The sequence below is a fragment of the Chelonoidis abingdonii genome, chromosome 2, assembly GCF_003597395.2.
Source record: "Chelonoidis abingdonii isolate Lonesome George chromosome 2, CheloAbing_2.0, whole genome shotgun sequence".
Classification (NCBI taxonomy): domain Eukaryota; kingdom Metazoa; phylum Chordata; order Testudines; family Testudinidae; genus Chelonoidis; species Chelonoidis abingdonii.
The window spans coordinates 55,378,821-55,396,110 of record NC_133770.1 but is presented as its reverse complement, the minus strand read 5'-3'; the positions used below and the strand labels follow the sequence as shown (position 1 = coordinate 55,396,110).

At 40.2% G+C, this 17,290-nt stretch overlaps 1 protein-coding gene across 5 annotated transcripts in view; it reads right to left on the bottom strand.

The window, feature by feature from the left end:
* PHF14 (PHD finger protein 14) overlaps positions 1-17,290 on the bottom strand; it is a 302,948-nt gene that overhangs the window by 209,178 nt on the left and 76,480 nt on the right. For all 5 annotated transcript variants that reach the window (XM_075062378.1, XM_075062380.1, XM_075062379.1 and 2 more), the window contains exons 9-13: positions 11,821-12,091; positions 10,032-10,138; positions 8,563-8,658; positions 6,523-6,626; positions 5,376-5,507 (exon numbers count right to left, since the gene is read on the bottom strand). In XM_075062378.1, the coding sequence (XP_074918479.1) occupies positions 5,376-5,507; positions 6,523-6,626; positions 8,563-8,658; positions 10,032-10,138; positions 11,821-12,091 (710 nt within the window). The remainder of the gene's footprint in view (positions 1-5,375; positions 5,508-6,522; positions 6,627-8,562; positions 8,659-10,031; positions 10,139-11,820; positions 12,092-17,290) is intronic.

The window sequence follows — 17,290 nt, the reverse complement described above, 5'->3', positions numbered from 1 at the left end:
ATGTTGACTGTTCCTGATCACCTTCCTCTCCTCCAAGTGCTTCAAATGGATTCCTTGAGGACCTGCTCCATGATTTTTCCAGGGACTGAGGTGAAGCTGACCAGTCTGTAATTCCTTGGATTATCCTTCTTTTCTTTTTTAAAGATGGGCACTATATTTGCCTTTTTTCAATCGTCTGGGACCTCCCCCGATTGCCACAAGTTTTCAATGGCTCTGCAGTCACATCAGCCAACTCCCTCAGCACTCTCAGATGCCCTGCACCTGGCGCCATAGACTTGTGCATCTCCACCTTTTCTAAATAGTCCTTAACATGTTCTTTCACACTGAGGGCTGCTCACTTCCTCCCCATATTGTGCTGCCCAGTGCAGCATTCTGGGAGCTGATTTTGAAGACCGAGGCAAAAAAAGCATTGAATACTTCAGCTTTTGCCACATCATCTGTCACTAGGTTGCCTCTCTCATTCAGTAAGGGTCCCATACTTTCCCTCACCTTCTTCTTGTTGCTAACATACCTGTAGAAACCTTTCTTGTTACCCTTCACATCCCTTGCTAGCTGCAACTCCAGTTGTGCCTTGGCCTTCCTGATTACATCCCTGCATGCTCGAACAATATTTTTAGACTCCTCCCTAGTCATCTGTCCAAGTTTCCACTTCTGGTAAGCTTCCTTTTTGTGTTTAAGCTCACTGAAGATTTCTCTGTTAAGCCAAGCTGGTTGCCTGCCATATTTGCTATTCTTTTTGCACATCGGGACGATTTGTTCCTGCGCCCTCAATAAGGCTTCTTTAAAATACAGCCAGATCTCCTGGACTCCTTTCCCCCTCATATTAACCTCCCAGAGGATCCTGCCCATCAGTTCCCTGAGGAAGCTAAAGTCTGCTTTTCTGAAGTCTAGGATCCATATTCTGCTGCTCTCCTTTCTTCCTTTTGTCAGGATCCTGAACTCAACCATCTCACGATGACTGCTGTCGAGGTTGCCACCCACTTCTACTTCCCCTACCCCTTCTTCCCTGTTTGTGAGCAGCAGGTCAAGAGGAGCATGGCCCCTAGCTGGTTCCTTCAATACTTGCACCAGGAAGTAGTCCCCAACATTCCTCAAAAACTTTCTGGATTGTCTGTGCACTGCTGTATTGCTCTCCCAGCAGATGTCAGGGTAATTGAAGTCCCCCATGAAAACCAGGGCATGTGATATGGAAACTTCTGTTAGTTGTCCAGAGAAAGCCTTGTCTACCTCATCCTCCTGGTCTGGTGGTCTATAGCAGACATTCATCATGACACCATCCTTGTTGCTCTCGCCTCTAAACTTAACTCAAAGACCCTCAACAGGCTTTTCTCCAGTTTCATACCGGAGCTCTTTTACATACAGTGCAACTCTTCCATATTTTCTCCCCTGCCTGTCCTTCCTGAACAGTTTATACCCATCCATGATAGTGCTCCAGTCATGTGAGTTATCCCATCAAGTCTCTGTTATTCCACTCACATCATAGTTCCTTGACTGTGCCAGGACTTCCAATTCTTCCTGCTTGTTTCCCAGGCTTCTTATATTCATGTACAGGCATCTAAGGTAACTAACCGACTGCCCTACTTTCTCAATATGAATCAGGAGCCTCCCCTGTTGCACCTTCCTCCTTGTATTTCCTCCCGGTATCCCACTTCTCCACTTACCTCAGGGCTTACATCTCCATCCCCCCAGTGAACCTAGTTTCAAGCCCTCCTCACTAGCTAGCAAGCCTGCCTGCCAAGATGCTCTTCCCTCTCTTCGTTAGGTGGATCCCATGTCTTCCTAGCAATCCTTCTGCCTGGAACAACATCCTATGGTGGAAGAATCCAAAGCCCTCTCTCCAACACCACCTGCGTAACCACGTATTTACTTCCACAATTTGATGGTCCCTACCTGGGCCTTTTCCTTCAACAGGATGGACAAGAACAAGACTTGCACCTCCAACTCCCAGAGCCACATGAGTCTGTAGTGACCCACTCATGGCCATTCTTGGTAGTATCATTGGTGCCCACATGGAAAAGTAGGAAGGGGTAGCAGTCCTAGGGTTTGATCAGTCTCGGCAGACACTCTGTCACATCCTGAATTCTAACTCCACTTCTTGAGATTCCCAGTCTGGACGGCAGATGGATGATTCTGTCCCCTTAAGAAGGAGTTGCTGACCATCACCACCCGTCTCCTCCTCTTGGGAGCAGTGGTCATGGAACCCCCATCCCGAGAACAATGCATCCCATGCCTTCCAGTTGATGGGGTCTTCTTCTGATCCCTTCCCTCAGATGACTCTTCCTAACCATTCTCCGCCCTAATACCTGTGCAGAGAGCCTGAAAACATTTTTTAAACTTTATCTGCATTGGGAGGTACATGGGTTCTCCTCTTTCTTCTTCTGAAGGTCACATGCTGCCAATTTTCTTCCCCGTTCTGCACTGGCCTCTCTGATTCTTCAGCATGCTGTGCCTGCATTTCCAAATGCTGACTTCTGTCCAGAAAGTCTTCATTTTCTCTGAGGCAACACAAGGTTGATACTTGTGTCTCTAGTCCTTTAACCTTCTTTTCCAATATGGAGACCAGCTTGCACTTCGTACAGGCGAAGCTGCTTCTTTCCTCTGGGAAAAAGACAAACATGGCACATCCTGTGCAGGTCACAACAGCTGATCGCTCACTATTCATATTGTCTTCCTTCTAAGAGCCTCTTCAGATGTTGTATTTACTGCTCACAGAAGCCTGAAAGGCAAAAGCTCTGTGGGAACTCCTCACCAGGTGAACTCCCAGGCAAACTCCCTCTGTTTGCTTCTCTTCCGTTCACAGCTCAATCAGTTCACAACTGGCTGCTTTGTGAAGTGTACATTGGCCTTGTATACTACAATTATATACATTTTATCCAATATGACCAAATTGTTTTAAGGGTTACTGAAATAACATTTTAAATAGAAGATATATTAAAAATAGCAGGGAAAAACTTTTGTTGAACTTAGCACTTAGAACAGGGGTCTGTTTTATACGGTGTTTAATAATCTTAAAAAGAGTATACCAAGGCAAAGCCCAATACACCTAAATTTCTCTACTATAATCTTATCCTCTAGACTATGCCTAAGCTAATTAAAAGAGAAAGCTAAATTTGTGATCATCAGTGTAGCTGAAGCACGAAATTCACAGCAAAGACAAGTTAGCACTTTGAAATATAAAAGCATTGCTATCTACCTGACCTACTCTACCTGAATAGCAACTAAGAAGTATGATGGCTTTTAATGACCTTTTCAACTTGGTTAAAAAGCAGATCACAACTAGAGATGTCCAGTACATACGCTATGGCAGCAACAACAACAACAATCAAATATAAGTATTTAGATTACCTATTCTGCAAAATCAACCACAGTTTAAGAAGGTACAGAGGACTACACAGGAATGATTTAGAGTAGCAAACCCAGACTAATGCTCAAAAGAATTAATTTTTAAATGGCGGTTGGACCCTCTTTGAGTTTTGCATCTTTTAAAGGAAATCTCTATTTAATAATTAATTGAATATGGTCAAAATGGCATTTTAACTGAGGGGTAAAAACCTCACCAACAAGAAACACTAAATTACTGAAGGCCCAGTGTTTCTCTTCAAAAAAAATTCAGAAAGAACTATATACGAAGGGTAAGGAAACATTGAAACTCAATTTTCATCAAGTGCACAATTAAAAAAAAACTTACTTTTAGAAATGGTTATTTTCGTATTCCAATTTGATACATTAGGGCTCACTGCTAGGAGTTTCTAAGCCAAGGGTTGGCAACTTTTCAGAAGTGGTGTGCCAAATCTTCATCTATTCATTCTAATTTAAGGTTTTGCATGCTAGTAATACATTTGAACATTTTTAGAAGGTCTCTTTCTATAAGTCTAGCATATACAACTAAACTATTGTTGTATGTAAAGTAAATAAGGTTTCTAAAATGTTTAAGAAGCTTCATTTAAAATTAAATTAAAATGCAGAGCCCCCCTGGACTGGTGGCCAGGACCCAGGCAGTGTGAGTGCTACTGAAAATCAGCTTGCGTGCCCGCCTTTGGCACGCGTGCTAGAGGTTGCCTACCCCTGTTCTAAGCTCTTCCTTGAGGAAGTTGTTACACTAGCCTTTTCGCTAGTCAGATGAATAAAGACCATTTTCTCATAATTAGATTTTTCAAAACATTTTACAACATGTAGAATGCTTACAAACACACACACACTAATTTTATGTTGCATCAGTTGACTCTGGCTCACAGGACTCAGGCTGAAGGGTTAAAATAGTAGCATAGACATTCAGCATGGGCTGGAGCCCAGCCTCCAAAGCCCACCTCACTTGCTGGCTTTAAGAGCCTGGCCTCCAGCCTGTGCAGAAACAGCTACACTGCTATATTTAACCTTGGTACTCAAGCCCCACGAGCCTGAGTCAATTGACCCTAGCTCTCAGACTCAGCGCTATTATAGGTTTTTCTTTGCAGTGTAGATATACCCATAAGGGATAAGCGATGTGTGTTTGGAGGCATCATCCGTGTACATATATAGTCATAATAAAACATCACTGAAGAAAATCGAAATCCATTTATTTTCTCATCAAAACACTATTCTGAGTCTTTTGATGTTGTTATTACAATACTAATTTTTCAAAATACTTTTCCCTATATTTATTCTAAAGATGTGAAATTATTCCTTTTGCTTCCTCCACTGAAATATTCCTACATTTCAAATTAAATGTAGGACCTAAAAAAGTGTATATATTGAATAGAGGTTACTACATAATTTAGAAAAGATGTCAAAGATTATGACCAGGTGATGAAACATTATCAATGACTAGATTTAATTAATTTGAGAAATAATTTTTCCCACAAATTCAGCTAGAAGTTCCAATGCACATTGCCCAATACAAGTACTTAAATTGCACTTTAAATTAAGTTTGTAATCTAATCACACTTATTTGTATTTTAACAGAGAATTATTTAGCTTGAATTATCTATTATATATACACGTTTCAGATTAACAATCAAGAACTGTCTTCAATGATCATGAGTTTAGCAAATCTCTATAAATAAGATTCACATTTCAGAGATGTGGATTATAGTGCCTCGCTTGACAAGCTGAGTGAAATGTCAATATTGGAAATGAGCATAACCCAATTCCCCTACCCTTCCATGAAAACATAAGTGATGAAAGTGAAGTCAGAATAAAAACAGATCTTAACCACATAACTTAATTTTTAACAGTAATAATGACTAAGGAAAGAAACTTGAAATCAAGATAGTCTGGTTTAAGCAGTATTTGGCAGTGCCTAAATACTCAACATTTACAACACTTTTCACATTTAAGTTTTACTTGGAGTGCATGGAAATGACAGAAGATAACTAACTAACAATATTCTTACTTACCAATAACTGTTTTTAGTCTTCCTTGGCATTCTTGTAAGAGGAGGGTCCAGACAGCCGAGATGATAATGTAGTTTACAGGTATCACATAGTAAGAGGAGGTGCTGATCATGGTTCTTCTTACAAATTCCACAGCTTTGAATAAATGCAGCCAAAAAAAGCATTACAACTACACTTGAGATGGCAAAACATATACTATACAGAACCATATTTCTTAGTGACAATACAGGGTGCAAATATGCAAATATATGGTAATGACATCATATAGTTTTCACAGTATTTGTTTAAACTTAACTATGTGATTACTTGTGAAAATGTTTATGACTAAGCATCTTTTAAAACTAGGTAATATCTCATCATCTAACATTTTCCTTAAATTTCATATTCAAGTACTGTAGAACTGCAGTTATATATGCTTGGGGGGGGGGGGAAGAGATCACCACGTTGGGACAAAGAATAGCATTCACTAGATAAGTAGAATATTACTACTACTATTAATCATTTATCTATTTCAATAACACTGAAAGACAGGACTGCAGTCTCACCATGCTGGATAATGTACAAACACAAAATAAATCAGAGTTCACTTTTTAAATTGATCTACTCTAGCAATATTGGCATTCTAGTTTAATAGTCTCAAAAAGATTAATTTTGTACTTATTAATCAAAGAAAGAAAGAAAAAGTAAAAACATATCTGTTCAAAAGCAGCTTGCTGACCCATTAACTGGAAGAGTAAATATCCTCAAATGGCAAGTATGTTTAACACTATACTGCTGAATATATAATATTGTTCATACCAAAATCCTCACAACAGTATAGACTACTAAATTCAAAAGACAATAGCATGGATTTAAAATTTCCACATTACAGATGCAACCGATTCCGATATTTCAGATGTAGAAGCCATTTTCTTTTAAAGCACTGCTGTCTATTAAAAGAGAAAGCCCTGCCAATGTGTGCGCCAGAATAAAGAAATGACTCAGCTTCTTAGCTTGGAGATAAACATACCTCTAATGGCAGCAAATAGTAAGAAAGATGTGGGGGAGGCGTTTTCTTCAATTTTTGTGTAAATAAACACTATAATTATATATATTTATCAACATTCTCCATACTATATCATGCCTAGCCTACCAAGACTGCATTACTTGCCTATAAAGTACTGCTGGAAGCATGGACGTCTTTTGTGTTCCTCCTTCCTTTTTACTTGGTTTCCTCTCCTTGGGTGCTCGTAAAATTGCTGGTATGTTCAATTTCTATTGGATTTGAAGAAATGCAGTTTATATATAAGTTTTTTGGGGAAGAATCTAAATTATACCATTCCCATTTGCTACTCCACAGCCAGTTAAATTTGGTCAAACTCAGGATACTACTATTATGAGGGGAAAACTGCTTTCTAAACTACTTCATAGGAGAGAGCAACTACAGTATTTATTTTGTCTCAAAAGAAATTTTGTTTTTCACAGAATTAGTGTCACATTTTTCAGTGTAAAACTAAAACAAAAAAATGCAAACACTAAAGTCCTGGCTTTTAACTTTCCCCCCCAACCTTTGAGAGAGAAAGAGAGAGAGAAAGAAAGAAAACCCATTACACTTGACAAAAGAATATTGAGGCAGTTTATTTTCCTCAGCCTCCCTGTTATACTGGTGCTCCATAGGTTAATTAGAAAAATTATCTTATTGGACCAAACTCTCCACAAAGCAGACGAGATTCTCTTCGGGTTTCTACTAATCTACAGTACGCAAGCTTCTCAGACAGCAACCATCTATCAAGGGCATTTCTTGGCGGCCCTGTGGGCCTGCATCTGTTCAACCAACTGGAAAAAAGTGTCATGCAAGCTGTGTAAATGAATTTTACTTCTACTTACTTTTATTTATTTATTTATTTATTTATTAATGTTTGCACTGGGAAATACATTTGTGAACTTTTTTTAAAACTATTTTTAAAAGGTGAAATCTTGTTCCAGACTGACAAAGCTCTCTTTGAGATACTCTCTAACAAAGCGAGATTTTTGTATAAAACAAGTAGGTGAAAAAAAATTCAGCCAGCTTGGTGTGGGTAACCAATATGATTAAACCACAAGCATTACTGCAGACATCATGGGTAAATTTCATTTTAAGTACAGTAATACAAACACAGAAGTACCAAAGGCCATCACAAAAATTTCTGATACAGGACCTAATTAGATGATGTCTTTTTATTCTCATCCTCTTAAAATACTGTCTCATTACAATATGTATTCTGCACAATTCCCAAAAGCACCTTTAAAATTAGTATGGCATGTCAATGTTCAATACATTACATCTTGAAAAAGACTGCTGTCTTCCTTGTGTGCCTGCCAGGTATGAGCCTTTTAGGGGGGTATGGGAGATATTACATAAAAGACAAATGAAATGACTCACTATTTCAGAAACACAGCCATCCACATACTGACAGATACAGTTTTCAGTGTGAAAAAGAACACATGTACTGAACAAGTGTTCTCAATCTTCTTTAAAAACATGACTGGAAATAGTTTCATGTTCTCTTCTGATGGATAAATGACACATTGCCATATTACATATATGGGGTTTCATGAACATGATCCATGTATCTGTTCACCTTTTCTCTTAATGAATTTATGAGCATACTGAAGCATGAAATGTACCTCCTTCCTTGCAATGGACAACATGGTCACTGGTAGCATCAAGAAATAATCACACGTTCCCATATCACTGATATAATATACTCACTATTTCTAAGAAAGGTTACATCTTTTTAGCTGTATAGTTTAAAAAACATTGTTGAAAGTGATGTGTGATTTTAGGGATGTACAGTTTATAAAATGGTCATAAACAGTCAATACAAACCCAAGGAACCATTCTACTGTATTTGAAACCTACAACTGCTAAAGAAAAAGTGGAGGGGAATACGGTGGGATTAACTCATGCTTCAGGTTTAGCTTTATCACAAATGACAGGTCAATCAGTTACAGCAAATGAAAGAATTTTGCAAGCAAGATAGCTATTATAACAACAAAATTAAGCTACAGGTTCCCAGTAGGTTGCTTGCAGAGCTTTAGATATATTTCAATCAGAAATCATTAACCCCACAGTATGCAAAGGTGACAGATACAAAATAACAAAACCTATTCTCTGAAAATCATGTGCACCTATATGGTGCAAAAGAGGAGGGGAAAATGAAAAGCCAACCTGCCCAATGATTCTACCCAGTAGAGTCCATATTCCTTGCCCTTCGTTTCGTAGCTTTCCATTCATATTTTGTAGCTCTTCTAAGGACTCACACAGCTGAAAATAAAAAATTGAAAAACTCTTTTAGTTCATTTACTGAAATTATTCAGCATCTATTATCTGAGAACTCTTTACCTGTAACTTTTATAAATTACATAATTAAAAACACAATGAAACTGAATAGTCATGTCAATACATCAGAGATCAGTGCAGTCATTCAGGCATGTAACAGCACTAAGAAGAAAGCTGGGCAGCCGTCTGTTTAGTAAAAAGATCTGAAGTAATTCAGCATGACAATTAGGTTCCACAATCACAATCGGAAAGCAAAATTAAAGTATACTAATCCATCATACAATTTGTACTACACTATTTCTAGCTATGAAGTTATGGCAAATGTTTTATATAGGGAACCAAGTTTTGTTCCTTCACCACCAAAAAAACCACACACTCTTAAAAAACCAAGCCCCACTTATTTCGCTAATTTAAAAGAACACCAAAGCAGAAGACAGTATTCTCAAAAGTAATTGCCAGTTATAATACTGTATGTACAACCTAGTAATTTTGTTAATCGTTGTCTTCATTCCTTTCTTATTATTCTTGGACAATAAAACAAGCAGATGTTAACATTTGTTTGCATTTAAAACATGTTTAAACCACTTTGGATAAATTCTAACCTGCTGAATTCAGTAAGCATCAGTATTACATAATCCTGCACAAAAAATAATTTTAATGGATTATTATGTATATTTTTTCTGTTTCAAAACAGAAAAGTTTAAAAAGCAATAAGGCAATTTTTAATCAACACTAACTCCTCCACATACTATGGCTTGCTTCACACACATTCATTTCAGCAGCACTTCTTTGAGACAATGGTATCACCTGTTGCTCCTCATAAAAAAAAAGTTTTGGGAAGGCTCAAAATTTGGATATTGATAAAAGTACGGGCAACTGTTTTCAGGTTTTGTTTTGTTTTGTACACTATTTCACGTAAAGAATTCCTGCACTGCTGGACATCCAGACGCTACCACTAGAGGAGAACCTGAAAGTCAAACTACCCAAAAACAAAAACTGTGAGAGTGGCAAGTCAGAGGTCACTTCAAACTAAGTGCACACAAACAGCAAAAAAGGTAAAAAGTAAGGCCCAAATCTTTCAACAAGTTCCATGCAAAAGGGCCTCTGTGCTCATGTGAAGCCCTGTTAATGAGGCTCTATGTGAAGGATCAGTACCCAACTTAGATTTTAGAAATTCACTGTAGCTGTGATAATTTAAAATGAGAAGGTAAGATATATTTTAAGTAACATTTTTATCCTGGTACTCCCCCTTTAAATAGCAGTTTTCCACATCTCTAAGAAATGCCTTTGAAAAGCTAAATTCTATCAGTTAACAACACTCCAACGCTTAGCACAGTTGTATTCACTGCTTTTCTTACCTTGTTATATTCCACATGAAGTTTTTCTTGCTCATTTTCTAGTTTATCCTTAATATTCTTCTGTTCAGCCATGTTTTCTTGGATCTGAATCATGCGCATGTTTCTCTCTGTTTAAAGAAAATCCAGTCCTTTCTAGCTTTAGCTGCATTTGTCCAAGTGTGCCACATAGAACAAGTGTTACATATTTAAGCACTAAGTTAAAAAAAATCTTAAAATGTAAAACTACTACTACCGGGCGGGGCGGGGGGGGGGCAGGGTATCAAATTACAGGCCACTGTCCTGTTAAATGATCTATGAAAGTGATGGAATACAAGAACTCTCCCACCATGTAGAGCTGGGAAAAGTTTTTTGGATGAATAGTTTATTTGAAAAAATGCAGTTTTGGTTATCCAAAAACTATTCTTGAATATGACACAAGTTTGTGAGCAGTTTTGGAACATTTTTATTTTCAGTACTTGGGTGCCATTCTCAAAACAGCCAGAAAAGGCAGTGGTGAGATGGAGGTGATTGCCAGAACCCTCCTTATAACTTTTGATCAAGTGATTAGAGCCCTCACTCAGGATGTGGGAAATACAGATTCAATTCTCCTCTCTGCTGATATGGAGAAGGGATCAGAACTTGAGTCTGCCCCATTGCATGATACTACCCAGGGCCACGGGCTAGGGGAATATACCAGTGTGCGTCTGTAGTGTGACTGCCCTAATCACTGGGATAAAAATAATAAGGCATCATCACCAAGTCTACCTCTTCAAATCTAGTCCTTTGAAAAAAATCTGTTTTGGCATTTTTTTTTAATTTGCTATTTTTTTTTTCAGTTTCTAGATGCAGTTAACCCACATCAAATCTTTTTAAAAAAAATTTGAACCTCCCAGCTCTCTGCCACATGCTTTTGCTACGTGGGCAAAGTCAGAGTGAGATAACTGTTTGGTGATGTGCACTGATTGGTCACCTCAAGCTAAACCAGCTGACCTCAATCACAAGAGCATGCCCTTCTAAAATGGAAACAGAGTACTGAGGACCTAAAGACACAGCGCCCAAGATTTTGCTAGGGATGTTCAGAGGGAAGAGAGATGCTATTCCACCTTACTTCAAAGAGGACAAAACAAAAAAGGTGACAATTATCTACCCTTCCAGGCCTGTCAACAAAAACATACTCCCTGCTGTTTATGTTTGAAGGAATTTAATTCACAAAAGAGATATGTTTAAAAAGGCACCTTAACTTACTTTAGCATATTGAGATACTGAGTGTGAACTCTGCATTCATTTGAATGAGCAATGATAGCTTTTTCTCTTATGATTATAAGAAAAAAAATATATATATACACACACACACGAGCATACTGTTACTTCAACCAAACCCTCTCCTCTCTCTTTCTATAATTAGTCAAATGTTTTCTTCAAAACATCATATAACACAAAATCAATAGCTGTGGAGCACTGTCTATATCAGGGGCCGGCAAGCTTTGAGAAGTGGTGTACCAAGTCTTAATTAATTTAAGGTTTCACGTGCCAGTAATACATTTTACATTTACAGGGGCCGGCGGACAGAACCCCAGACGGTCTGGGGATCTGTCCACCGGCCCCTGCCAGTTGGGGTCCCAGCCACAGGCCCTGCTCAGCTCGCTGCTGGCCCGGGGTTCCATCCATTCAGGCCAGCAGTGGGCTGAGCGGGGCCGGCGGCTGGGACCACAGCTGGCAGCAGAGTGCCACTAAAAATCAGCTCACCGCAGGTTGCTGAACCCTGGTCTATATGGTTTAAGAAACTTAAATTTCATATTCTCATCCTTACCAAGATAATAATTGACAAAATCAGCCGTCAGAGCTGGTTGCTTATGTTTTCTCCTTCCATCCACACTGGAACTGGTATCTGAAGTGTCCACTGGAAAGATGTCTGTACTAATTCCCATTAATTCAGCTTTCCGCATCAGCTTACGTATGGCTGAAGCACTGCTAGTGAGTGGTCGTGGCAGCTTCTCCCTGGGAACCCATGCCTGAGGCCTGGTGGTACGAGCTAATTCTGCCTTGGCACGATACTGCTGCAGTCTGGCATTGATTCGGGCCTACAATCAAATTCCCAGAAAATTAAAACAGAATAAAATAGTGTAAAATGGAATCCAAATCACTTTTGCCAGTAAACTTAACCTTCCTTTAGATTACATGTACACTAGGCACTACTTTCAATAAGAAAAAATGCACAATCTAAACCAGCATTTTTCAATGCTTTAAGATGTGATAACTCAACAGGCAAAACCACATACAGCACGAATATCATTTGATTTTACTTTGACATTTATAGTTAACTGGCACTGTATTTTCTTAACCTTGGGTTTGTGAAGTCAAATGGAGTAATATTCAGAACTTTCTTTCTGGGAATACCACCTTCAACGAGACTATTAACGTAAGTGGTCTTCTGGCAATCTGCTGGCAAGTAGGTGGAACTGGCTATGCTCAAAAAGTGGGTAAAACCCTTGGCTTAAGTATCAGAAAATAGATTAAGATTTGAGTATACTGCCGGCATAAATGCCCATCTAAATCTGCTGGCTGACACTTATGCCAAGTCTATGACCCTCTTTTGTAGGAACTCCTTTCCCAGTTATAGCACTGCCCACACATGCCTCTTTATACACTAGCTGACATTAAGGAAATTCACAGACAAAAGCAAAAGAGCACACTAAAAGCAGCAAAGAATCTTGTGGCACCTTATAGGCTAACAGACGTTTTGGAGCATGAGCTTTCGTGGGTGAATACCCACTTCGTCAGATGCATCTGACGAAGTGGGTATTCACCCACGAAAGATCATGCTCCAAAACGTCTGTTAGTCTATAAGGTGCCACAGGATTCTTTGCTGCTTTTACAGATCCAGACTAACACGGCTACCCCTTTGATACTAGAGGCACACTGTTTATATTGCTGACAGCATCTGTATATTTTGGATGTCTGGAAGACCAACGCCAGACAATCAAGTTATTATATGTAATTGGAAAATACTGCCTGCAGAATGTCTTTGCAGTGGAAGACAATAATACTAGCATAAAAACTACAACAGGCATGAATCCAGCTGAGTACCAGTTACAGCTTGTATACTCACCTGCATGAAGAGGAAGTTAAACTATAGAGTATTAATCCAACTTCCCCAACACATGGTATGAGATACCCTTGCATGTGAGAGAGAGGCAAAAACATGTATATACATGCTACGCTTGAGGAATACCAGTTAACTCAGCAGTTCAACTTACTAGCTTATGACCAGCATGATCTGGAGAAGGGTGTCAAACCCCCCAGAGCAGCCAAGCAGGGGAAGAGGAAGTCGTGTCCCTCCCCAGCCCAGCCCAGACTAGCAGCTAGAAGCTCCCAGCTGGGGCTCTCCCAGCAGCACAGAGGAGATCAGCCCTACCTCTGGGATCCTCTCCCAGCTGCAGGAAGCTCCACGGCTGCAACCTTCAGAGCCCAATTCTGAAGGCAAAGCAAAATAGAGGGTGCGAATACCGCAACTTCCCCCTACAACAGCTTTGCAACCCCCCATGACCCTCTTTTGCGTCAGAACCCCCTCAGTTACTAAAATTTCAGATATAAACATATGAAAACATGAAATTAACCAATTTTAAAACCCTCTGGCCATGAAATTGATCAAAGTGGACCGTGAATTTGGTAGGGCCCCTAGTAGTCGTATAGCTCCGTGCAGTAAAAACTACAAAGTACCTTGTCGCTACTAGGGAGAGAAAAAGAGAGGCTGAGGATGCGCAAAGTTGGGCAAGTGGGTAGGAGAAAAGAGGAAACATTCACAAGAAGGACGAACAATGGTTAGACATGGAGGGACGCATGGAGGGGAAAGTTTCACCCACACATATACTTCTTTAATTAGTCTTTGTCTTTCAATGTGATATTTAGCTTCACTAGTTAAAGTGATGGCCTCTAAATGGGGCCCCTAAATGAATGGATAATTCAGCCTTCATGACAGAACATGTATTAACACAAATTTAACACCATTAATCTAGAGAGACTGGAAATACAGAATGAGGGCAGGAACAAGAAACATTTATAATATCTATTAGGGTACAGGGATGAGAACAATCTGTACACTCACTCTTCTGAACATGACGGTGCTCAGCTCTCTTGAAAATCAGGCCATTAATTTAGGTGTATAAATAAAGATTTAGGATCCTAATTTTAGGCACCCATTTTTTTAAATCTTGACTCAGGCCTACAAAGATATATATATAGCCTATCTGTGACTGCTAGAAGCAAATAACTCCAATGGCCGGGGAGGACTTTGAGTTACCATAGGGAATTCTTTTCTGGTGTCTGGCTGCTGGGTCTTGTTGAAATGCTCAGGGTCCAAATGATCGACGTATTTGGGGTCAGGAATGAATTTTCCTGTGGTCAGATTGGCAGAGACCCTGGGGGCAGGTTTTGCCTTCTTCTGCAGCATGGGTCACTTGCAGTTTTAAACTAGTGTAAATAGTGCATTCTCTATAACTTGATGTCTTTAAAACATGATTTGAGGACGTCAGCAAGTCCTCCAGAGAGTATAGGTCTATTACAGGAGTGAGTGGGTGAGGTTCCATGGCCTGAAACGTGCAGGAGGTCAGAGTAGATGATCATGATGGTCCCTTCTGGCCATACAGTCTATGAGATTCACAGCAAAGATCTTTACAATTTAGGCATTGGTTACAGAGCCTTTTTTTTTCCCCCTCGTCCATCATTTCTGCCACTTTTATATAGATCCACAGCTTGCTTCTGCCACCATCATCCTTATCCTCTTACAGTTTCTCTCAGTCACTTTTCTGCCCCACAGTCAGTCTCTGCACATCCTGGCCTTGAAGCACAGAGTCAGTCTCCCTCCTCTCAATTCTTGTCTCTGATGTCACAGCAGTCCGACAGTTGGGAGGAAAAACTGCATGTAAACTCCTACTTAGCCCAGGTCTGGGGCATGCCCAGTACAAATGGAACCTTCTGAGTGTTTTAAAACTATCATCCACTGAGTATATAGAAACTGAAATTTTTTAGAGGATTATAAATTTTCCAATTTTGGTGGATTTTCATGAGACCAGCAAAAAACCTGTTGAAGAAGTCCCTTCTTCAAACCACACAGGCACCAGAGTTTCTCATTTAAATTAATGAAATAATTTAGCATGGGCAAAACAGATTTTCCCTAACCTCATTCTGAGGGCTTGTCTACACGACGCCTTTAATTCGAATTAAATGGCGTTAATTCGAATTTATTGTGCACCCGTCCACACGACGCAGCCCTGTAATTCGAATTAAAGGGCTATTTAAATCGATTTTAGTACTCCTTCTAAACCACAGGAGTAACCCTAAAATCGATTTTACTAATTCAAATTTAGTACTGTGTGGACGGAAATCGAAGTTAATGGCCTCCAGGAGCTATCCCACAGATCACCACTGACCACTCTGGACAGCACTCAAAACTCCTATGCACTGGCCAGGTAAACAGGAAAAGACCCGTGGAGGTTTGAATCAGTTTCCTGTTTGTCCACCGTGGGGCTCTGAGCAGCAGTTAATCACGCTGCACCTTTAAAAATGCAGTCTCCTGAGAACGGAGTTCTGAAAGCACTGAATCCTCACCCAGATAGCAATGAGATCCAAAAGCTCTTCTTGGGTCCATGCTGGAGCCCTTTAACTCCGTTCGTCAACAAAACGGAATGAGAAAGTATTTGAAAGAATTTCAAAGTCTATGATTGCAAAAGGACACAGCAGGGACTCTTGCAATGCAGGATTAAAGTAAAAGAACTCAGACAGGCATACCAGAAACCAGAGAGGCAAACGGGAGATCTGGAGTTGCTCCTAAAAGATGCAGGTTCTATGCAGAGCTCCATGCAATTTTTGGGGGCTTGGCTACCAGTAGCCCATCCTTGACCGTGGATTCAGATGACCTGGTTGCAGTATCAACCGTGGCTGAGGATTCTGCAGAGGGGAAAGATCAGGAAGAGGGACAGGAGGGAGACATTGCTGATAGCACACAGCTCTCAATTACCAACAGCAGCCAGGAGTTGTTTCTGACCCAAGATTTAACCTTGCAGCAGGCTAATCAAGCCACTATCACAGAAAGTGAAGCCATGGAAGGGACCAGCGGTGAGTAAATGTTTAAATCAGTCATATTTAAAAACTAGCGTTTTTAATTATCAATTTTTAAGCATGCGTGTCATTTCTTTTTAGCCATTACAGTTACATGAAAAGTTCCTTAACATGTCTGGGGATGGAATGAAAAAATCCTCCCAAGAAATCTCCATGAATTGATATTGCAGGCAAAGAGCCTTTCAGTAAATTTCGGGGCAATGCTGCCTTATCCGGTCCTCCAATGAAAGATGCTTTGCCCCTCCAGGCATGCATGACGTAATTTGGAATCATTGCTTCACAAGCATAGATGCATAAGCGCCAGGACTCTGATCACAGGCATGAAACATTCGCTCTGCCTCTTCTGCTGTAACTCTCACCAGAGTTCTATCGTTCATTGTGACCTGGTTGAAATAAGTAATTTATTTGTAATTAGGAGAGCAAACATGGCCATTATGCTACTGTAATGCCACTTCCATGTAGCTGGGTGGAGGGGAGTTGTGCTACGATGATGCTTTAGCAGGGAGGGGTGAGACAAACATAAAGACTTACCATGGCTGCTTGGAAGCAAATTTATAATGGCAGTACCGGCAAGCTGCATCTGTACTGTGCTCTGAGCCCAGGGACAGAGTCTCCCAGTATTAAAAGATGAAAAATGTGACCTTGTAGTGAAATCACATGTCCTATGTAAGGTGCATAGTTTTGTGCTGTGTGAGTGAGTGGAATCATTGTTCTATGAAATGTATCTTTTTACATACTTCTCTCTCTACCTCCCCATACAGCTGTGCAGTGTTCTGCACTCCCTACCCATCTGCAATGCTAACCAAAAGGCGGAGGAAAAGGAGAACAGAGAGATGAAATGTTTTCAGAAGTCATGGAAGTCAGCCACAGTAACAAAGCTCATCATAGTGATTTTGAAGGAACTGATAGCAAAATACAAGAAAGATGCCAGTGACCGGGAGGACAGGAGAGAGGCTCGGGAGGACAGGAGAGACGCTCGAGATGAGAGGTGGCGGGAGGAAGAACAGAGGTGGCGGGAGGAAGACCGCAGGTAGAAGAGAGGTGGCGCAAGGAAGACAGGCAGGAAGATCAGAGGTGCAGGGAGGAAGATAAGCGCTGGCGTGATGGAACGCTGGAGCTGCCTGCGTGATCACACTGATATCTCAGACGCATGGTGATTGTTC